Raw genomic sequence first — 24,934 nt, 5'->3', positions numbered from 1 at the left:
CTGATGAGGTACATTTCAATGGGCTGTAAATGCACAAAACTGCCGAATATGGGTACCTTTTCATCCATCTGCTGTGCATGAAAGATCACTAAAAAGTCATTACGTTACAGTATGGTATGGATTCACAGCAGAGTTTATAATTGGACCATTTTTTTTTTTGAAGAGTCTGCACCTCATGGTCCCGTAAGGTGTACGGTAGCTAGTGCATGGTACTGCGCTATCCTAAGAGATCACACTATTCTCGTCCTGCAAGAAAGGCAATGCTTGGAGACCATAGTGTTCATGCAAGATAGTGCCCCTCCCCATGTTGGTCGACAATTGAAGGAACTGCTCTGTTCCACATTCTGAAATGATCACATAATTTCTAGAGACTTTCTGCAGTTCTGTCCAGCCCGATTAGCAGATCTCAATCCCAGTGATTTATGTGGATACCTGAAAGACAGAGTTTACCGTGGTGGCATACAGGCGCTTGGCGATTTGAAGGCAAGCATTAAACAGCATGTAGCCAACATCCTCAATGAGATGCTACACGAAACTGTTGCACACAGTCCTCCATTTTCAGAATATTATCTCAAATGAAGGAAAGCATATAGAATAATATCTGTAGATTTCTAAGTTCTAATATTAAAATCTAATCCTAAGTAAGTATTCCTTCTCATGTTTACAGTGGCAATTTCACCCCTGGTGGCAGAAATTTGAACTAATTTTTCTTCTTCTACAGATTGCTCTTCTATATCCTAAATGACATACCCACCGATTTTCACAGCGCTATCTCTAATCATTTTGACACTAGGATCTCCTGAATAGGGAAACTTATTTTATAATCATCTGGTGTGTGTGTGTGTGTGTATATATATATAGGAAACCCCTGTATAACACAGTACTTCTACAACATACAGCACTGCAGCAATCCTCACACAACATGGTACTCATATAACACGATTTCGCTCTAACACGGTTAGAGAATTTTGGTAAACCTTGCATAACATGATATTTTTGAGCTTTTGTGCAGGGGGAAAACCCTGCTATTATGTTGGATATAATTTTTCAACATTTCCACTCTTTTTTCAATCCTCGCTGTTGACTTGCTAGTCAAAAAAAACAGAGAGAGAGAGAAATCCCTGTATTTTATTTTGTTGGGAAATCCCCGTGTTACGTTCTGTGCTATTGAACTCGTGTTGTTGAACTTGTGGAAAAATCTAGATTTCAAAATTTTGGATAGCACACAAGGCCCATCCAAAAGATTTAAGTCATCCAAACGTTGAAGTTATGTTCCTATCACCACAGTTGTACTGGGTTAATACAACTTCTTCATTCAGCCATTGGACCAAGGCATTATATCCACCTTTAAAACTCATTACATTAGAAAATCATTACAATGGATTTTGGAAAAAAATTGATTCCGAATCTATCGAAGTAATGGAAGCATGGAAACATTTCGCAATTGTAGACTGTATCAAAACTATAGCTTATTGCCGAAAGAAGTTGTTGTTTTTACATTTTGTTTTTAGGAGTATTAGCAACTAAGGCCATATTGCTCCGGGGATATGCGGTGGTCATTCCCTGACCTTTCCGCATCCTCCGTATTTGGTGGTCACGGGCTCGAACTCCAGTCTAATCAAGAAGTGTGTGCCACGCACTGCCGCTCCTGCCCACCTGGCTACGGAGGCGCCCACTGAAAGAAGTAAAACTGTCAATGTTTAATGCATATGGAAAATCTATGGCCAGAGTCAGTTCATTCAGGAAATATGGTCGAACCGGCAGAAAATGGAATTGGCGTGATAGTAGAACTTGCTACTTCAGTAGGAGGGGAAGGTTTTGATGATATGACTACTGAAGCTCTTGTGGGTAGCACAGTTGATAGAATCACTCTCATCCCCACACGGGGTGGAAAAGACCAGAGTTCGAATCCAGTCAATGATGGGAGGAATTTTTATGGGTCTTTTTCACAACATGGCTGACAAGTGGAGGCAGAATGGTTTTTTCTCCCTGAAACTCGGGTTTTTCGTCCAGCAAAACAGAAAATCGACTACAGATGCAATTTATAGAAAATATACACAGAGTAACATGGCCTTAATTGTTGATGCTTAAAAAAAGAAAAGAAAAAAAGATTTGATTAGTGAAGACATTCAAAAATTATTGGTAGAAAAAGAGGCACGCAAAACGGATTTGGTGGAAATGGCATTGAAGGTAAAACCAAATCAATTCAGAGGATGATAGAGCAGATGAAAATTCTAAACTTGCAAATTTTACATTAAAAAACATACGGGAAGGCATAAAGTCAGCCGAGCAATTAGAATCTTATTTTTTGAATGCAGATTCTTGAATGAAAGGAGCTCAAAGTTCAAACGAGAGCTTCAAAAATGCTTAGTTCCGTACGATGAATTCACAAAGATTTATCAAGCAAAAGCAAATAAACCCAGATTACTGATTTTTTAAAGAGAGCAGAAGATACACGAAATCTAGAATGGTTTATTTTTGTTAGCTTTTGGAATGTAACCCTCCTTTTCGTACTTTTTCAAAATCCCGTATAATATGGTTTAACACAACACATTTTATAGGAACTCAACTACCGTGTTATACGAGGGTTACCTGTATATACGTGGATGTTTTTGTGACACACAACATGAAAATTTTTCCAATGAACTTCTTTCAGTTAATTGTATTCACATTAATTATTTCACCAACTGTAATTTTACTTCCTTACTTTTTCCTTCCTATTTCGACATCATCATAAGGCTGAAGAAACCATCGTCCCAGTCTTGCAAATCCTCTGGACAATAAACATCTGTTAAAAAAAAAAAGGAAGCAAAATAAAAATCACTATTAATTTAAATTTGAATTTAAAATAATACTCAAAACATTTTAAGTCATAAATAATCCCTTCAAGAATGTTAAAATACATAGCAAACAAAAAATTAAAATTTAGGAGCAAAGTAAAATAAATAGTGGTTGAAACAGGTATAAATTTTGTTTTGAGTTTGTTCTTTTTAAAATTAACTCAATTTCATCAAATCTTTCTCTCATCACATGAAATAATTCTAAAATTATTCAATCAAAAGCACCTCTCCTGATAATACCTTTGTCATGTGAGCAGAAAGTTAACAAAATTCCAGAGTAACTCTTATATACCATAATATAATTATGGTGTTTTAGTAATTTGTGTTAAACATATCATGTCTTATTCAATTCATTTGCTCATACATATGTTGCACGACGCCCAAATAATAGTGGACGTTGAACGTAGTGACCTGAGGAAAGAATTCCTTGTGAATGATTCCACTGATGCCGAAAAAAACTTGAGAACTACTGAAGCCATGCTTGTGTGCTCTATCGAATAAGAACAATCTGGCGGTTCGAATGGTGCACTATTTTTAATGTAGTGGTTACAGTGCATACAGGGAAAATCACTCCAACTATTTATTTGGCAGAGTGTGTGTGTGTGTGTCCCGGCCCTCTCAGATCCAATTGCTTTGTTGGCTGACTGGTTGGAGGCGTTGTTCTCCTCCTCCAGTCTTGCCATTATTTTCTTTTCTACTGCTAGTTGCAGTGGAAATGTATAGTTTTAGCTTTTGTTCAGCCCTGCAGGTTGAGTTTTTTTTTTTTTTTTTTTAATGCTTACCTATGCATTATTGTTAATTCTGCGTGTCTTGTTATTTGAAACAAGTTTTGTTTTTCGCAGCTGTAGTAGCAGCTTTGCACTTGCTGGTTATGTACATATGTTTATAGATTAGATTACTTGTGCAGAGACATTTTCTCTGCATATTCATTAATTATTGTTTAATACTTAACTTATTATTTTGATTTTGATTTGTTATACTTACATTTAAATTTAGAATTGCTTTTGATTCGGTTAACTAATTTATTTGTACAGTATTTATTGGTTTTGCCTTTGGCATATCTTTGCCTTGGGCGAGTTCTGTTTGTCTCTGTGTTTTGTATATATGTTTCTGCATTTCTTCTGATTGACTATTTCTGTTAATTTCTTGGTTGACTAGTTTTTCAGCTAAGATTTTAATTACTTATTTTGTAAATATTGTATATTTTACTCTCTGCTTATGCAGTATAATTTGTTAATATGTTTACTGCTATGTTTCATATCGGTGACATAAGTATTTATTATTTAACTTAATTTATTCTTTTAAGTGGCTATCTAATAGCCACTTGTACATTACCTATGTTCTTTCCTTGAGACTTTTCTTTTTCCCCTTGTCGGTGCAGGTTGGGCTTCCTTCCCGGCTAGGAGAATCTTTCTTTCAAAATTACAAGCCTTCAGGCTTCAAAATTTTACCTCTTCAAGCTCTCTCGCTTGTTAGATTTTCCAACTAGTGTTTTCCTTTTTCCTATTTCTTCTTTTTCCTGAGAGAGTGTTTTGCTCACTTTTCTTCTTCTACTTTCTTTTCTCCTGCTTTATCCTCCCTATTCCTTATTTATTATAACCGGGATTCCACTTGTTGGAATCCCACTTAGTGTAATTTAGATAGTTCCTGGAGCGCCTCCATGTGGCTAGGGACGGGAGTCGGGACGCAGGTAGCTTGCTCCCTGCCTCCCGGCTGCTAAGACTCCAGGGCCGGCAAACAACAACCATCACAACACACATATATACTTACACACACACACTTGCCGGATATAAATAACCTACAGATGCTACAGCGGTATATAGGAGTAACCCTGGAGGCCGCAATCAATACAAGAATACCTTGTCCCTTGTGTGTGTGTGTGTGTGTGTGTGTGTGTGTGTGTGTGTGTGTGTGTGTGTGTGTGTGTGTGTGTGTGTGCCAACCGGGCTAGCCGGGTGGGTAAAGTGCCTGCCTGGCAACACAAAGGTCGTGGGTTCGAATCCCGCCTCGGGCTTGGATCAAAGTACTGCAAAAAAAAAAAAACCTTGGGAGGTGCATTATGGCCACAGAAGCCGATGTGCCAACAACCACCAAAAAAAAAAAAAGAAAAAAAAAAAGTGTGCGTGTGTGTGTGTATTAATGCACATTTATGTAAATAAATGCATTATTTTTAGATCAGTGCATATTATAAAAATGGTATGAGATTAAATGAACTGTTCAGGTGCATTTCAGGCAGATCAAGTCTATATGGTGCTGACTGATGCTAGGTGTGCCTAAAGGCACAACTGAGCATATTTTCCTATATTTGCTAAATTGCATCTTTAGGCACACCTAGATTTAGTCAGCACCATATAGACAATCTGCAACTGAACAGTTCATTTAATTTCACATAATCCTCATAACGTGCATTAATCTAAAATTATACTTAATATCAAATTTCATGTGTGTATAATGACTAATTATAAAAAACAGCAATAGCATTAATGCCATATATATGAGGGGTATTCAATAAGTTATTTACCTAAGGTACTTTCCATAGTTATATTTTAATGATTCATGATTTATCATGTTTCTGCATATCTCAACTTGAATCATACTAATTTTGATCCCAATATGTTTTTAGGTTGTGCTACTGTAACAGATAGAAGGAAGACACCTGTATCAAATTATGGATTTGTTGAAATTGGAGCATTGTTCAGTGAAGTTTCTCCCCAAATAAGAAAACACATCAAAGGCCATTCATGAAAGGATGGTGGCTGTGTATAGCAACAGTGCACCTTCAGAATACCAGGTGAAATTCTGGTGGGGTAGAGTCCATCGAAGATGATCCATGTCCAGGAAGGCCTGTCTCAGCGACCACTCCAGAAATGTTCCAAGTTGTGGAAACCCTTGTGCCGAATGAGATGTTTAAAGGTGTCCCAAATCTCTAGGGAATGTGACATATCTGAGGGAACAGTTATAACCATTCTCCATGAACAGAACATTTGGCGATAACTAAGGTCAATGTAAGGTGGGCCACCAGATTTCTGACCCCTGTGTAGAAACAATTCAGAGTATATTGTTGTGACAATATACTCTGAATCTCACAACAATTCAGGTGTTGTGAGGAGAATTTAGAGCTTTATGGAAGGGATCCTGAGACCAAACAAAAATCAATGCAATGAAAGCACAAGTGTTTTCTCCCCATCTAAAAAATTTTAGACACAACCTTCAGCTGGCAAGATTATGGCCACCATTTTTTGGGATGATGAAGGGATTTTGTACATTTGCTACTTGGAACACAAGCAGGCAGTCACTGGAGAGTTATATGCATTTCTGCTATATAACCTAAGGAAAGTGATAAAGGAAAAATGCAGTGGTCACATACTGTTGCTGCTGCTTTTTGATGTGATATTTTCATCATTTTGTGATGATGAAGGGCATCCACTGCGAGGTTCATCTTCCAGTGTTTCTTGTCTGTTTTTAAAGTGATAAAACCACTCATAAACTGCTGTTTTCTTCAAAGCATCATCTCCATAAACTTTCTATAGTGCCTCTGTAGTACTTTTCCAAGTTTAAAGAACTTAATGTTAGCACACTGTTCAAACTGCAACATTCCACAATCATTCAGCTATGACAAAGAGTAAACTGGTTGAGCCAGTTCCTACTCAAAATGCATGCACACCAAGGTCAGTGCCCCATGAAACCCTACAACCACAGCACAAACCATTTAAATACCAGTGTGTGATTCCAGGAACTTCTTGAATGTACTCTGTATATATAAACAGTACAAAGAGAGAAGGGAGAAAATGACAATGAGAAAAAAAGTTTTATGGACTAGGGTTACTGACAGAAAGAATCCAACGACCATAATGAATATAAGTTAAGAAAAATAAGCAAAAGAGTAAAAAATTAAGTAAAGAGTACAGGAACGAATAAAACCATGTTATAAAAATATATATATACAAATAAAAATAGAAAACGATATTGTCATATAACACACAACCTCTGTGTAGTTGTGTAAAGTGTTTCTGATGCAAAGTGCATGCGAGGAAATAACGATAAAGCAGAAGAATAAAAAAAAATTAAATTAGTGACTTTAAATTAAATGCTTATAAAACGAAGTTAAGGCGCCAAAAGGAATATGCTTGGGGGAAGACGGATACAATCAGTAGGCATGAGGTTTATGGTTGATTCAACAAAGGAGCAAAAGAAAAAAAGAACAAACAAAAGAACTTACTGCTTCAAAGATGAAAATAGCAATGCAAGGAAGACATTTGGAGCATAGGAGATGAAGACAACAGAAACCTCAAGTGGAAAAAAAAAAAAAAAAAAAGAAGAGAAGTATTAAAAAAAAATGCATATGTTGTTAGTGTGTAATTAAATTCATGATAAATAGCACCCAGAATAGGAAAAGAAGTAAATAACCCACAAAGTAACAATAAAAAAGTGCTAAAACTTTGAAAAGGAGAAAAAAAGTAGTATAGGAAGAATACAGTTTTTTGTTACACATTCGTAGAACTAATGGCACACAAAAAAAAAAAAAAAAAAAAAAAAAGAATATAGGAAAGTAAAAAGTAAAGAAAATGTAGAATAATGGGAAGATTCAGGCAGTTCAGGGTTGCTAATCCCCCTGCTTTAGATAGGACCACGAATAAAAAAAAAAACCCCACATAGAAAAAAAAAATATATATAGTAATACAGTAGATAGAGCATTGATAATCTGAACATCAATAATGCGAAGAAGTCAGCATTTATTTATTTTTTGATGATCGCACCAATAAATAATTACAGTAAGCGTCGGTTATTGTGATCGCATTTACAAATTGAATTTTGATTCTATTAAACGGCAATTGTAATAAGCGAAAATCGGAAGAATCTGATCCACAGGCTATAAAAATGAAGATATAAAGCAAATTTATACTTTTATTTTACCATACCAATTAATAAAATTAAATGATATATTTAATTAATATACATTAATATACCAGGTATGATTTGCGACTCGTCTGACCAAGGTTCGACGCAGTTTCCTTTGAATATTCATGTTAATCGACATGCGGCCCAGTTTGTGCTTCTTGTTCAGCAGCATCAGAATTAACCTTTCACACAGTTAAAATAAAGTAAAGACTAACGAGGCTAAAATAATTAGTGTCTAACGTAATTATACGAGACTATTAATTGCAGAAACCGTTGAAATTAAATTACACGAAAATTCTGTTAATGTTTGTCGGCCATATCTCAGCTCCGATTTGTGGGCTTTTATGCGCATGTGCGAAGACAAATAATCCCTATTTAAGCTTCATACTAACCCCTATTCGGTAACCTTCATTCCTGTGATCACGACATACGGTCGAAAAGCGTTGTCAGCTTCAGGAAGGAAAATCATTTTGCAATTTTTTCGATAAATTCTTTTAATTAATTTTCTTATTTTTAATTGCATTAAATTGATTTTTAATTATTTTTTAAATTATTTGTTACTCTAATGTAAGTTTTTCGATTTTTTCATTTTAATTTCTAATATTTAAAATATTTGTAAATATTTTAAATATTTACATAGTTTGTAAATATTTCAGTCCTAAACTTTTGGATGCAACAAAATTCCTCATGCATTATGGAACCCGAAGCAAAACGCCTTTTCCTACGTGACCTATGTAAACGCAGGTAAATAATTACATAGTGATATTTATTCCATCTCGAGAATGCTGCGTGGTGGGGTAGCCAATGGGAGAAGAGGGATGTGAATCATGTGGTAGAAGTGGGTAGGGCCATTGTGTAACTACAAATGCACAGGTAAATAATTATATAGGTCATTTCGTGATTAGATATTGATCAGTGTGTTTCGACAGGTGTGTATTTTATGTAGAAAAGCGTGCGTGGGGGTTGGCAAGCAAATTGAGCAGAGGGCAAAGCCCCCTAGTCAATTTAAAAAAATTATTACCTGACTATATTTATATAAATCAAATTTCAAGGTAGCTTCTGTAACATTTTGAATGTTGTCTATATATTTCTGCTTTTAACCCATTGAGTATACAGGGCCAGCCCAAAGAATTTTGACAGCCTGGACGAAAAAACTTTTGTGTGCCCCCCCCCTTCATAGGTAATGAAATACACAAGGAATTTTAATTAAATTTATTTTTTAAGCTAAAAAACTGCAATAATATATTGAACTGTAACTGAACAACATACAACTTTCAAGGCTATATCATATCTTACCCATCATTTAGCGATGATCAGAATGCGATTATAAAAATATCAGTAATATTATAATAACCTACTTTGATATATACAATCTAATTATTTCCAACAAAAGAATACAATACACACAATTCGATACACAAACATGAAAATTTAATACAACACAATTGAAACATTAACTAGTATTAATATTAGTATTAGCAATGGCCACATGGTGCAAAGAAGCCTATGGCTTATGCTGCACCAGCCCAAAATAAAATAATAAATAAAAAAAAATAATAATAAATAAAATAATAATAATAAGAAGAAAATTTTAAATAATAATAATAATAATTAATAAGAGTAAAGGAAACAGACAATCTATGTGTTTCCCTCCTCCCGTATGTAATTATCCAGCTGACCTCTGAATTTCCCCAAACTGTCAGCCTCTACCACCCATGTAGGTAACTTAGTAATTGTGCAGTCAGCTATGAAGTTTTCTGAGCAATGCAGACAGGCTGCAAGAGCAGGTCATGGGGTTTTGTCAATGATATACAGGAATTCTGCTAGCAGGAAAAAGGAGGTAATTATCCATTTGTATAAAGCAATGGTCAGGCCATGCCTTGAGTACTGCATACAGGTCTGGAGGCCTCATTTTAGGAAGGATGTAGATTTGCTCAAGTGTGTACAGAGACGGGCGACAAGATTCGTGAAGGGAATGAAGGGATCCTCTTACCAAGAGAGGCCTTAAGTCCTGCAAATTACAGCGGCTGGAGACTATGCACCTGCGAATTGATCTGATTGAGGTGTATAAGGCCTTGAATGGGTTGAGCACGATGAATTCTGATGGGATTCTTCCACTTGTTCGGATTACGAACTTAAGGGTGCATAAATCAAATTGAGGAACAAACTTCCATCTGTTGTTGTGGAAGTTGATAGCTTAAATAAATTCAAAGGGGAACTGGACAAACTTTTAGAGGGAATGGTTGTGTGAATTTTTTTTTGGCTGATGCTACATAAGCTCATAAACTTGCTTGCATCACATGCCTCTATTACTATTACTCCAATAATTTAACTAGTTGGCTAAAATAAAACTTGCAATATCTAAATGTCTTCCCCTGTAATTTGAAATTATGGCTTCTAGTTCTAGAATCATTTATAACTGAAAATTTCATCCTCATTCATTAGTTCTTCCCTTAATTAATTCTGTAATCAACTGAAATCAATAACATTATTGATTTAACAATAAATTATCAAGCGACTCAGAAACCTATGGCAGATATAAGCTAGTCTGTAATCAGGTCACAAAGGAGGTTAGGCAGGCAAAGGCAGATCACGAGAAATCTTTGGCAAAGTATGCAAAGAAAATCAGCAAGGATTTCTTTACTTATATAAACTCTAAAAGGAAGGGGATGAATCTGATTGGTCCACTTGATATCGATGATTCGACTGTTGATGATCCTGCTCAGATAGCAAAAGAACTGAATGAGTATTTTGCATCTACATTCATACATGAGGAGTTATTAAGGTTTGAAAATGGCAGAAGGTTATCAAATTGTAGCAGAGTGCTTAATGATTTTGTAATAACTGAGAGCAAAGTGGAGGAGAAATTGTTGAAGTTAAACATAAGAAAGGCACCTGAGGTGGATGGGATCTATCCAGTTATATTAAAGGAGGTGGCAAAGCAACTAAGCAAACCCTTAGCCATAATTATGAGACCCATCCTTGGTATCAGGGGAGGTTCCCACGGACTAGAGATGTGCAAATGTATCCCCAATTCACAAAGGGGGATCGAAGGGTGACACGAGTAATTACACACCAGTTAGTTTAAATTCTGTTCCAGGTAAAATAACGGAGTCATTGGTTCGACCCCAGGGGCTCACATCTGGTGAGTATGGGCTTGGCAAACCCAGGGTCCTCAGCTGGATATCATCATTCTTCTCTTTCTTGGTGATTCCTTTCTACTTCTCTCTCTCTCTCTCTCAGGGTAACTTGGGATTTTTTTTTTTTTTTTTTTTTGGCTGGTGCAGCATAAGCCTCAGGCTTCCTTGCACCATAGGACTAATAATAATAATAATAATAATAAAGATGCATTGCAGGATCATCTAGACAAGACTGCAGCAATAATTCAGACACAGCATGGGTTTGTTAAGGGAAAGTCTTGTCTGACAAATTTGATTACAAAGGAACTGGATGCAAAAAATAATTTTGATATCATATATTTGGATTTCAGGAAAGCCTTTGACACTGTTGTGCATGGAAGACTATTGTACAAATTGGAGCAGAATGGTATTAAAATGTAAGTTGCTACAATGGATAAAAGGATGGTTGAGTGGGAGAAGACAGAGGGGTGGTAATCAATGGGTGCTGCTCTTCGTGGACTAATGTTATTAGTGGAGTCCCACAGGGTTCAGTGTTGGGTCCACTGTTGTTTTGTATATTTATCAATGATACTGATGAAGGTATATATCAGGCTTAGTGTCGAAGTTTGCAGATGATACAAAGGTTGGCAGGGTTGTTAATGACAGTAATGGCAGTGTGCTACTGCAACAGGATCTAGAAAATTTGGGCAGATGGGCTAAGAAGTGGGAACTGAAGTTTAACCTTGATAAATGCAAAGTACTGCATATGGGTAGAAGTAACCCCAGAGAAACGTACCAACTGTGTGGTACTAAACTTAAGGTGGTAGAAAATGAAAAAGACCTGGGAGTAATTGTGCAGTCAGATATGAAGTTTTCTGAGCAATGCAGATAGGCTGCCAGGGCAGGTCATGAGGTTTTGTCAATTATATATAGGAATTTTGCTAGCAGGGAAAAGGAGGTGATTGTCCCTCTGTATAAGGCAATTGTCAGGCCACGCCTTGAGTACTTGAGTACTGCATACAGGTCTGGAGGCCTCATTTTAGAAAGGATGTAGATTTGCTTGAGCGTGTACAGAGAAGGGCAACAAGATTGGTGAGGGAAATGAAGGGATCCTCTTACCAAGAGAGGCTTAAGTTCTGCAAATTGCAGTGGCTGGAGACTAGGCACCTGCGCAGTGATCTAATTGAGGTGTATAAGGCTTTGAATGGGTTGAGCATGCTGAATTCTGATGGTTTCCTTCCACTTGTTCAGATTATGAACTTAAGGGGGGATAAATTCAAATTAAGAAAAGACAGATGTAGAATAGATGTGCGGAAATTTACCTTTAGCCAGCATGTGGTTAATTGCTGGAACAAACGTCCATCTATTGTTGTGGAAGTTGATAGGTTAAATAAATTTAAGGAGGAACTGGACAGGCATTTGGAGAGAATGGTGAAAATTTTTTTTTTTTTTGGCTGATGCTACATAAGCTCATACACTTGGTTTCTTGCATCCCATGCCACTACTACTACTACTACATTTCTCTTTATGTATCTTATTCCTAGATTTCATGTCAGCAAAGTTATTAATAATTCTGAAAAATCCAATTTTGCCACTGTGTCATTTTAAACAGAATTGCCAATTAATTAAATCTTGTCTCTGTCAGATGATTGCAAGTATGTTTTAATTAACTGTAGTTTACTGAAACTTCTCTCACCACCATTATAGGAATGGTTAGCATAATTTACAATGCAAGCCATAAGTTTGCTACGATATCTTGCATTTTGTTTGAATTTATAAATTCAAAACCAACAGCTCAGTTCCTTGGCATAACTCTTCACCATTTATATCACATTCATTGATATTATTAAGTTTTATTTCAAGTTTTTTGTACCTTTTTAATAATTCATCATGGCCCATATCTTTTTTGATATTGTACAAAAAAAAAACTCAATTATCATAAAACTCTTCCACTTGCTGAAATCTTTTCAGGGACATGACTGATTGTCTAATATTACATTAAAACCATTAAGATGGGCAAACTGGGTATTTCTAAATTTGCATTTTACATTTAATCTTTCTGCCAAACACACACACTGCTGTTCTCAAGGCTTCTACATAACCAGAGTTTCTGTATTTCTTTAGAAATTCTGTACAATTCTTTATAAAGCATGATTGTATTAACTATGTCCATGTCAGGGTCCTGCACTGATTTTCTTACCATATTGATTTTAAATAAAATATTGTTCCACATGCAAAGAGTAATCAAAAAGCATTTTTACTATTAGAGATTCGGCTTCAGATGCATAAATGGGTTCAGTGCTTGGGTTTTCGGCTAATTCAGTTAAGCATTCCTCAATTCTAAAACTTCATTTTTAATAGCTTTAACACCTTCAACTCTACATTCCCACCTAGTGTCACATAAAGGTTTAGAGGTCAAGCGTTTAATGCATTTCTTCAGCAATCGCTACCTATACGCCAAAGCTGAAAACAATACGTAAATCTTTGTATTACACCAAAATATCTCTTAGAAAATGTTAAACTTCCTACACTGTCCCCGATTACTAAATTTAAGGAGTGGCATCCACAAGGCATAAAAAATTGCTTGTGAGTTGTGCTTTAAAATTTTAACCTGGAAACCTTTGTTTATGCCTTTCATATTGGCACCACTGTTCATAACCCTGGCCTTTGCAGTTTTCTAAATCAAGTTTAAAATCTGTTAGCATCTAAGTGACTGATTCAAATATGCCTTCACCTGTTGTTTCTGATAGTGGATTGAAAGAAAGAAAACGTTCTTGTATTCTGATTTTACCTTTTACTCTCCCATATTCTTCTTTTTATTTCTCGTGAGCCATTATTTTATGAATCCGTAGTGAAGAATGATATTCTGCCTATATTCCCTTTTCTTTTTCTCAACGTTTTAGCAGCCTTTTCTTGCTATTTTTTTTGCATCATTTACTTCTCTTCCAACTCTGGGCAGTATTTATCACAAGTTTAATTACACACTAACAACATATATACAGTCGGATCTCTCTTTAACAAACTTCCATATAGCGAATTTTTTTTTATTTCCCCCTGGTCATAACACTGAAAATAGTTTCTGTATAATGAAGAAAATTTCTATATAATGAATTAATTTCGAAAACCTGGGTACACATTGTTTGCTCCTCTGGCCTTTAGGCAATAGAGCTGATGCTGTAGAAAGCACAAATCAACAGCTAAAAGATTTAACATTTAATCCTTTTAGCTTTTAAGAGCTAAAGAGATTACTTCTCAAGAGCATGAATTAAGAACTAAAACATTCCACAATTCACTGTTGCCTGTAAAACCTATACAACTCTATTGTACCGAGAAGTCATGCTGGTCATCTGCTATCCATGTATCCACACCCACTGGCAAAGATTTAAGGCCATTACAATGATCGTGTAGATCAGGGCGTAAAAAAAAAAAAAAAAAAAAAAACCCAGCTTTAAAATTTGGTATCTCTGAGAGTAGTGTATCAACCATTCTTAAAAACAGTGTTTTGGGACCCAGTCGGAAGTGAGCAAAATTATGTCTCTATGATTATTATATCGATCATTATATGTAGATGAAGCCATTTTTAGTGGGTGAAGTTGATTCGAGACCAAAACATGCAAATATCAGGGCAATTAATAAAAGAAAAGGCTATGGAGTATGCATCATTTCTGGGGCATAAAACTTTCAAGCCAGTTCTGGTTGGCTGGACAAATTTAAAAAGTGCCATGTCTTACTCAAAAAAGTTATTTATAGTGAAAGTGGAGTTGTAACCGAAGAAGACTGTACCTATTGGAAAGAAACAATCTGAAAAAAATTATGGAGGACTAAGAGCCCAATCATCATCATCATCATCAGCCATTTTCAATCCACTGCAGGATGAAGGCCTCTCCAGCAACTTTCCAGTTCCTTCTGTTTTGAGCACTGGACATCCATTTACTACCCACAAACTCATGAATTTCATCTATCCATCTCCGCCTTTGTCTTCCAGGTTTCCTTCTAGCTCCTCTTGGATACCATTCTGTTATTTTCTTAGTCCATCTGGCATCATGTCTTCGAGCTATGTGTCCTGCCCAAGACCATTTTAGTTCTTTAGTTTTGATAAGAATGTCCTTTACTTGAGTTTGTTGCCTAATCCATGTGTTTCTCTTCTTATCTAACAGTCTGATTCCCAATATGATTCGTTCCATTCTTCGCTGTGTAGTTCTCAGCTTCTCTTCCATTCTTTTGGTGAGTGCCCAAGTTTCACTTCCATAAGTCATGGTGGGGAGTATACATTGGTTCATTATTTTACGTTTCAGACAAACTGGGATATTGCTCTTCAGTATGTGACTATATTTCCTGAATGCTATCCATCCAAAATTTATTCTTCTCTTGACTTCCAGCCATTTATCATTATTACAGCTAATAACTTGTCCCAGATAAGTATATGACTCCACCTTTTCAATTACTGCTCCTTCAATCATTATTTCCCTTTCTGTGGCATACTTGTTCATCATTACTTTTGTTTTAGCCATATTCATCTTTAGTCCAAAATCCTTACTAGCTGTGCATAACTGATTAAGATTTTCCTCTAATTCTTTGGGATCATGGCTTATGACCACAATGTCATCTGCAAATCGTAAATGGTTTAGGTACTCTCCGTTCACATTGACTCCTTTCTGCGACCAGTCTAATCTTCTGAAAGCTTCCTCAAGGGCAGCAGTAAACAGCTTCGGAGATATTGTGTCTCCTTGTCGAACTCCTTTCTCGATTTTAAATTTCCTACTATCTTTGTCTAGTCTAATAAAGGAGGTAGCACTCTCGTATATTTTCTTCAAAATCATAATATATGGGGTATCAATGCCTTGTCTTTCCAGTGCCCGAAACATTGCCTTATGCTGTATGGAGTCAAATGCCTTTTCATAATCCACAAATGCCAGGCATAATGGTGTTTTATATTCATTTGCTTTCTCCATTAGCTGTGATATTACGTGAAGGTGATCCATAGTTGAGAATCCTGTCCTAAAGCCAGCTTGCTCTTTCGGTTGAGTATAATTTCATCAAGAGGGATGAAATTCAATGAAACAGGTCTAGTTTTCAAATGTTTGCCGAAAAAGACACTGACTTTTAAAGGTGATAAATGCTTAGGTGGTAAAATAGTAAGGAGAGAATTAGTCTTGGTTGGTGCAAATATGGCTGGTAATGAAAAACTGAAGCTTTTGGTAATAGGCAAAATTAAACAACCCTGATGTTTCAAAGGATTAGCAAAGTTGTTAGATGTTGGACTACAACTACAACAAAAAAGCTTAAATAACAAGTGAAATTTTAGAACAGTGGATTTTAAATTTCGATAAAAAGATGATGAAAAAATAAAAAGAAAAATCACGTTGATTGTCAACAATTGCCCTGCCCACCTTCACTTGATAATTTCGAAACATAACACGTGTGAAGCTTGATTTCTTTCCTCCGAATATTTCGTCTAAACTGCAACCAATGACCCAAGGCTTTATCAAAATTTGAAAATGCACTACTGAAAAAATTATACTAAGAATAGAAACAAACCAACCTATAGGTTCTATTATAGATTTGCAGATGCGCATATCAGATTTGGTGAAAGTGAGGAGTCAAGATGTGATCTGATTGAAACACTGATTAAGAATTGTTTCACAAAAGCAGGTTTTGCTAAAATGCCAATTAACAGCAATGAGAGGGATGAAATAATAGAAGATAGTGAGAAATCTTGGGAAGAACTCCAAGTGAGAGGTTTGATCTGTGAAGAAATTGTTCTTGATGAATTTTTAGGAGTTGATAATGATGTCACAGTAGCTGAATATCCAAGTGACTGCAACATTCTGGAGAGTATTCAAAGAACAGTGACAATATCAGCAATGAGTTGGATGAAATTGAGGGCAATATTAAACCTACCACACACCAAATGTTGGCAGCATTTGAAACTTTGTGCCGAGGACTTCAATGTAAAGAAAATGTGCCAGAAAATATATTTGTGTTTAAAAAAATGCGAACATTGTTATAAATGATGTAGAGGAAAATCCAGTGCACAACAAAAAATAACCAAATATTTTATGAAACAATTCTCAAAAGCATACTAATATATTGTGTCGTCATGTACGTAGTCATTTCTTAATATGTAAAAGTAAAAAAAGTAAATTGCAGCCAATATCAACCCACTGCAGGATGGAAGCCTCCTCAACAATTCATGCTGAGGGAAATGGACCATAATCTGCCATGCTGGTTGTTTGTTTGTTATTAGGTTTTTAGGAGCGTTAGCAACTAAGGCCATACTGCTCTGGGATATGCGGTGGTCATTCCCTGACCTTTCCGCATCCTCCGTATTTGGTGGTGACGGGTTCAAACCCGGTCTAATCAAGAAGCGTGTGCTACGCACTGCTGCTCCTTCCCACCTGGCTACGGAGGTGACCGCCAAGCTGGTCCAGTGCAGGTTGGCAGATCGACCATATTTAGCAGTCAGGGGCTTGAACCCCGGTCTACTCAAAGATCATGTGCCACTGCACTCGGCTACTTAATATGTATGTATTAATAAATTAATTGTTTAAAACGAAAAAATTTATTCTTTACTACTTATTTCTGATTTATTTTCAATCTCTTACTATATTTCTGAATTTTGAATTACAGTATTTTTCATTGTTGAAAAGGTCTATATTTCTTTATATAACAAAATTTCTGTTTAATGAATTTTTTAAAGCAAACAATCAATTTTGTTATTTAGAGGTCCAACTGTGTGTATACATACATATATTTTTAAAATACTTCCCTCCATTGTTTGGTGCTTGGGGTTTCTGCTGTCTTTGTTTTTTATGCTCCAAATATCTCCTTTATTTTTTCTTTCACGTTGGAAGCAGTGAGTTCTTTTGCTACTTTCCTTTTTCAATTTGCTCCTCTGTTAAATCAACCATAAACTGCATGCCTGCTGGTTTCCCCTATATATTCCTTTTGGCCATAATCTCATTTTATAAACATTTAATTCTAAATTCACTAAATTTTTTTTTTTATTCCTTTGTTTTATCATTATTTCCTGGCATGAGCCAGAAACAGACTCATTATATTGCCTTCTTGTACAAATTTGGTAACTGACTCTTGATAGTGACACTGAGGTTGTGAGTTATACGAAAATATCCTTTTCTATTTTTATTTGCATATTTTTTGTGTTACTAATTCAAATCAAAAGGGACTATGAAGCCCAATAAGTCCTATTATTATAATAATCTTAAATTATAGGTAAAAACCTCATATCTTTTTAGTAGGACTGTTAATCTCTCAACACTCAATCGCGAATGCTTATAATACGAACTTACCCCCCGTGCATAGTCATAAATAAATCAAGTTAAAATAGCTATTAATTAAAATAATCATGCCTTCAATTCTCATATCACATCAAGGGAGTCGGAAAGGATTAGAAAGACGGCGGCCACCAACCTCCAAAAACCAATCAACATCACAAGCCATCATGAGAATTGAAAAACAATTGTCGCAAAATTCTAAAAATGACGAAACAAATAAATTAATTGGCACATAAATTAAAGTTTAGAACCGCTTTTCAACTTCTTTTAAGAGACCACCTTATTCGGTTTGGGTATATTAATAGAGTTAGCATTTCATCTCATTTCTAATGTTTCGGCAATTAATAATTTAAAATATTCCTGCTGTTTATTAAGAACTTTCAATTCATTAAAAAGGAACACATGTCCATCAGTGATTGCATGAAACGCAAGCTCAGAAGCACCCGTCCTACCAGCCCTAACTGATGCCAAATGCTGCTGTATCCTTACCGAAAGTAAATTTTGGGTCGAGCCAATATACATAGAATTGCACCCACCACAAGAAATATTGTAAACAATATTGTGAGCTTCCATGGTAGGAACTACATATGCCCTATATTTCAAGACGGGGTTATTCATTAGGTACCATTATGCAGATTAGTCAACAGGTGAAATATAAATTGGATACGGGTACAAAAAATGACAGGGCAGATCACCAAACATTTTATTAAAGTACCGTATATACAGCATTGGTATAGACAATTTATTAACATATTTAAGAACACTGAATTTAAGATTGTTCCACAACCCATGAGTAAGCTCCATGCCATCTTGAAATAAAGGCATATGTAGTTCCTACCACGGAAGCTCACAATATTGTTTACAATATTTCTTGTGGTGGGTGCAATTCTACGTATATTGGCATCAGTTAGGGCAGGTTGGACAGGTGCCTCTGAGGTTCTGTTTCATGCAGTCACTGATGGACATGTGTTCCTTTTTAATGAATCGAAGGTTCTTAATAAACAGTGGGAATATTTTAAATTATTAATTGCCGAAACATTAGAAATGAGATGAAATGCTAACTCTATTAATATACCCAAACCGAATAAGGTGGTCTCTTAAAAGAAGTTGAAAAGCGGTTCTAAACTTTAATTTATGTGCCAATTAATTTATTTGTTTCGTCATTTTTAGAATTTTGCGACAATTGTTTTTCAATTCTCGTGATGGCTTGTGTGATTGGTGTTTGGAGGTTGTTGGCCGCCATCTTTCCGTAATTCTTTCCGATTCCCTTGACGTGATATGAGAGTTGAAGGCATGATTATTTTAATTAATAGCTATTTTGATTTGATTTATTTATGACTATGCAAGTGGGGTAAGTTCATATTATAATCATTCACGATCGAGTATTGGGAGATTAGCAGTCCCACTAAAATGGTATAAGGTTTTCACCTATAATTTATGATATTTTTGTGATATATATAAATATTTTTTATACAGTGGTTTTATTTGTTTCTTTACTGTTTTGCTTATATCTCTTAACTTACACACTCACACGCACCTATTGTCTTTATCATGTCTATCCTTCTGCCTGTCCATCCACATGTAACAACCTGACTCCCAATACACTGATTTTCATAAAATGTTATACAGTAAACCCCCGCTATTTGCGGGGGTTACGTTCCTGAGAAATTCCGCGAATACTGAAAACGCGAATACTGAGTTATGGCGCCCATGGTAATAAAAGGGTTCCGTTCCAAAGTATGAAATATACAACAAAAATTAGTCTAAAATTTTGTCTGTACGTATTATGTGTATTTACGTACATAATATGACTATGTACATAGACAAACGTAGAGAGTAAGTACATAAAAAAAAAAAAAAAAAGCATAAGGCATCGAAATGAAAATAAGAAACAATTTATTAAATGTAATACTGTACATATTTATTAGACATTTTAAAGAAACCTTTCAAAAACATATCAAGAACATGGGTTGCTGGGCGAAAAATAACCATATCGATTTTTAAATCTTTCAAACCAGCCTTTGCTAACTAAAAAACTTATCACGTCAGTGTTATCACCAGTTGTTGTTGTTGTTGTTGGTTGAGTTTTATTGGCGCATCAGCAACTATGGCTATAATGCGCCAAAACCTTGTCATAAAAAGTAAAAAAGTTTCAGTGACCTACTGAATTAGGTCACTACGTCAGGTTATAAAAACAAGTATAAACTGTAACAGACAAATATCAGTAAATAAGTAACAATGGAAAATCTTAAAATAATAAGATTTTTAAATATGATCAAAAAGGTTTACTGATTTTAGGAAATTAAAAATAGCAGACACATGGTCATTGTCGGATAAAATCTGACTGAGTGTATACGGCTCAGTCAGATGGTTAAAAGCGGTAAAACGAGCATTTCTAAAACAGGTACAGTCAACTAAAATGTGTCTGATTGTTAAGATTGTGCCACAGGACACACACATAGGAGGGTCATCAGCCCTCAGTTATCACCAGTTTCACTAAAGTGTTGATAAAGGTGTTTTGCCTTTTCACGAATGATAAGTGAACTTAACGGAATTTTATTTTGAGTTCGGTCTTCTATCCACAGATTTAAAGCCTTTTCCATTTTTTCTAATTTCACATCACGAGTTATAGAGCAAATTTTTGATGCAATTAGCGCGTTTTCACGGACACTACGGCGGATTTTTTCTTCCGATTTCTTGATTGATCGTACCGTTGACTCATTGACTTTATAATGTTTTGCCACTGAGGAGACACTTTCACCATTAGAAATTTTGTCTAACAATTCAGTTTTACTCGCTAATGTCATCACCTTCTTTGATCTTTTCACAATTCCCTTTTTATTCGCGGCCATATTTTTGTAGGATTAGAAAAGAACTTGTCCACAATAAAGTCACTTTCTTTTAACTTTAACACGCTCGAAAAAGTCTGTTTACATCAACACACTGCAAAATGGTAGATTTTTCACTTTTGTAAATTTTTCACTTTTGTAAACGTATCAATTAAAAGCAAGAGATGAAACCTTCTATAACAAGCGCATTACACATACTGAACAAGGATTAGCTTGAAACATCCGCGTTCGCGATTTTGTCACCCCCCACCCATTGAGTGCAGGACACTTCCTTTTTACACCTTTTAAGTTATTTTTACTCATTTTTAGAGAATAAAGCACAATTACAAAATGAGGAGGCACACTTGATACACATAAAGCTGTGAGCGTGTAGCAACTGGATAAACAACACCATAAAGGCAGAGACAACTCTATTAACACCTCACTAGCTCACATTTTACATTTCTGGGGGTTACTACCATAAAACAATAAAAACAATTTCCAGTTGCGTTCCTGCTAGTGGAATCTGTTATAAACTGGTAGTGAACTCTATCTAATTGCATTTGCGATAATACCGATAGCTGGAATTGTGTTGGTTTTTAAGTTATTATGGTGAAATGTGTAGAAACTGCCATTTCTTGTAAACACAAAGGCGAATCGTGCATATGCGAATTCAGTTCGTGTTATATAAGATATCGTTCCCCTAAATCGTGTAAGATTGAATTAGTGTAGTGTAAACACGTGTTATACGACGACTGACTGTACTACTCTGTGGACTGGGCAAAATGATTTTAGACACACCCATGTTTTTTTCATGGCGGAAAATGTTCACGGCGCTTTAAAATTCACATTTTTTTAGGTTTAAATCAGCGACCGCGAATACGCGAAACAGCGAATACAGATACCGCGAATAGCGGGGGTTTACTGTATTTAGTTCTTTTAGAAAGATTTCTTTTGCCATCCCAAATTTTATTAAAATCAATTAGACATAAATACAGCAATTATTTCTTTCTATTTATGTTATTTCTTTTTTCCATACAGTTCATATGGATGAAAGAAATTGATAGGTTAAATGTGGTTTCAATGCAGTATTGTTAGCTTTATCCAGTTAGTGGATGTTTGCATATACAGGTAGTTCTCGACTTTACAGGTTAATTCGTTCCTAGCGTGTGCTCGTAAAGTGAAAACTCCTTTGCAGGAATTTATTTCCCATACACATAATGTTAAAAATAGGGGTTACATTCTCAACAATGAAATTAGTTAGCTATTTAGTTTATGTTTAAACAATGATTGATTTATCAAAAGAAATGAAAATGTAGCCTGTAAAATCAAGCAAATTATAATAATAGGAAAATTATTCACGACTTACAAATGTTAAAGAATATTTATTCTTCATCATCATCGACTAAATGCACACTCATTGCTTTGTTGCACAAGGAGTCGTCGTCTTCAGAAATGTTTCAAGAGGCGTTTGTTTCCAAAATATTCTCTTTTAATTATAAATTTCATGATTGCGTGCATAAGCATTTTTAACAGCACACACAAATTGCAACTAACACGATTTGCATGGAGTAACAAGTTTACGAAGCTTAAAAAAAAAAGGAATGAAGAGAAGATTCTGAAAATTTATTCATGTTTTTTATATGACTGAAGATTTCAGTGAAGGGGAAACACATTTCACCATAATAACGTAAAAAACCACACAATTCCAGCTACCAGAATTTTCGCAAATGCAAGAAGATTGAGTTGCTTGCAGTAATAGAAAAGCCCAATAAACTGGAAAGTGCATATTGTTTTTATTGTTTTATGGTTGTGACCTCCAGAAATGTGCTTTAGAAAAATATCACAAAGGCGTTTAAAATTGATTCTTATAATGGAACATATGATAACGATGCATTTTAATGATTCTAATTGGTAACTAATACAATTTACAAACCGCTCACGACCTTTTATATGGCTTTAAGGTCATGCTCCTGACCTTAAAAATGATATTTTAGAGAAATAAATAGCTTAGTTATACAGCAAAAATTTCAACTTCTGAGATCTTGAAACGAATTACCAAAAAACTATGTTATTGGTTTCACATTATAATGTCTCTGGAACTGATTAATATCGTAAAGCAGGGTACACTGTATTGTATAGCTACGCACGTGGTTTGGAATGCGGTATTTATGAATGCTTAACATTCATTTTTTGCAATTAATGTTCATATTTTCGATTTTTGTTGATACTTGGTGAAAACAAAAAACTCGCAAAGCGAGAACTGCCTGTATTGTTATATAAGGCTCGTGAACATGTTATTCTTGTGAAAAAAAATATATATACATATATATATATATATACAGAGAGAGAGAGAGAGAGAGAGAGAGAGAGAGAGAAATGACAAAAAATTCATAAGATAAATATATTTAGAAGTGAAAAGTAAATATATTTATATTCACTTTTCACTTCTATTAATCACAGAAAAAAAAGAATTCATTTAAGAAAAAAAATCTAATGCACCTGAAGGGTAACACATTGTGTACATTACCTAACTTGTTTTATTTTAAAAAAAGCAATTACGAGTTTCCACAGTTTGACAAATCTATTTAATACACTATCAAAGAGAAGGAATTTTTAAAAATTATTAATTATTAATTTTAATTTAAAAAAATATATTTTTAAAATTATTAGTTTGAGAAGATAAATAAAAAAAAAAAGATTCATTTGCTCAAACTAATCGGCAGTGACCATTTTAACTTTTTGGAAAACTTTCTGCACATAATATAACAGTGCAATAGGCTTTAAATAAATAAATAAACGTTCATTTATATTCTGGACGACCAATGCCATACGAGTTTACAGCTTAACGATGCAGCAGCTAACAACAAGCTGTGCACTTTTTGTTGCAGTGAACAAGCACCAGGCTTGTTCTCACAATGTGCAAGTTTACATCTGCACCCATTACCCTAGAACAGGGTAATATAAAAAAAGTAAACTTGCAAGTCAATGTGTTTAGACATATAGATTTTTAAATAGTTTTATTAAATGCTGCAAGAGAGAATAAAATTAGAAATTTATTAATTTAATATGTACTACATACAATGCATATTTTACACATACTACTATACTGTTTTGTTTAATAAAAATTTTTCAAATTACTTCATACATATTATACCATAATAAGTTCCCAATTCCTATAAAAAAATGTCAAAAAGTTGGGTTTCTACAATCTAAGATTTCTTTAGGTAAGGAATTTTGTTTTTATATAGCCTTAAGAAATAAATTTTGTAAACTGGGGAGTAGTCTATCTTTCAATATGTCTGACAGAAGACAAACTTCCAGCAAGAAAAGGTATTTGTCAATTTACTAATATATTTTTTAAACCGTACAACTTCCGCGATATTAGTATTAGTATTAGTAATGGCTGCATGGTGCAAGAAAGCCTATGGCTTATGCTGCACCATCCAAAAAAAAAAAAAAAAATCCGAACAAAACAATGATAAAAACAAAAAAATAATAATAATAAAATTTTAAAAAAATAATAATAAATAATAATAATTAATAAAAAAAAAAAGAAATTAAACCTATCATCCTATGTGCTTCCCTTACCCGAAAGTACTATCCAGATGACCTTTGAATTTCCCCAAACTGTCGGCCTCTACCACCCATGTAGGCAACTTATTCCAGTAATTTATAACTCGCTGGCTGAAATAAAACTTCCTGCAGTCCAATCTAAACATTTCCCCCCCGTAACTTGAATTTATGTCCCCTAGTTCTAGCATAATTTATAATCTTGAACACTTCGTCCTCATTCATTTTACTGATGCCTCTCAGAGCCTTAAACACCTCAATCAAATCTCCTCTAAGGTGTCTAGTTTCCAAACTCTGCAACCCACATATTCAGTATTTCTTCATAAGGACGCCCTTTTGCCGATCTCACCAGGTGAGTTACCCGTCTTTGCACCCTTTCA

The 24,934-nt window shown here is 35.0% G+C and overlaps 1 protein-coding gene across 1 annotated transcript in view; it reads right to left on the bottom strand.

Annotated features, from left to right (window-relative positions):
- The window catches only part of LOC150085870 (mediator of RNA polymerase II transcription subunit 13-like), a 554,522-nt gene that overhangs the window by 481,245 nt on the left and 48,343 nt on the right, over positions 1 to 24,934 (bottom strand). The window contains exon 4 of the mRNA XM_090374721.1: positions 2,708 to 2,788. Coding sequence (XP_090230847.1) covers positions 2,708 to 2,788 — 81 coding nt within the window. The remainder of the gene's footprint in view (positions 1 to 2,707; positions 2,789 to 24,934) is intronic.

Source organism: Mastigoproctus giganteus, chromosome 5, assembly GCF_048544385.1.
Source record: "Mastigoproctus giganteus isolate SK-2022 chromosome 5, ASM4854438v1, whole genome shotgun sequence".
Taxonomy (NCBI): domain Eukaryota; kingdom Metazoa; phylum Arthropoda; class Arachnida; order Uropygi; family Thelyphonidae; genus Mastigoproctus; species Mastigoproctus giganteus.
Note: the sequence above shows the minus strand (reverse complement) of the source record. Positions and strands in the feature narration are given on the sequence as shown.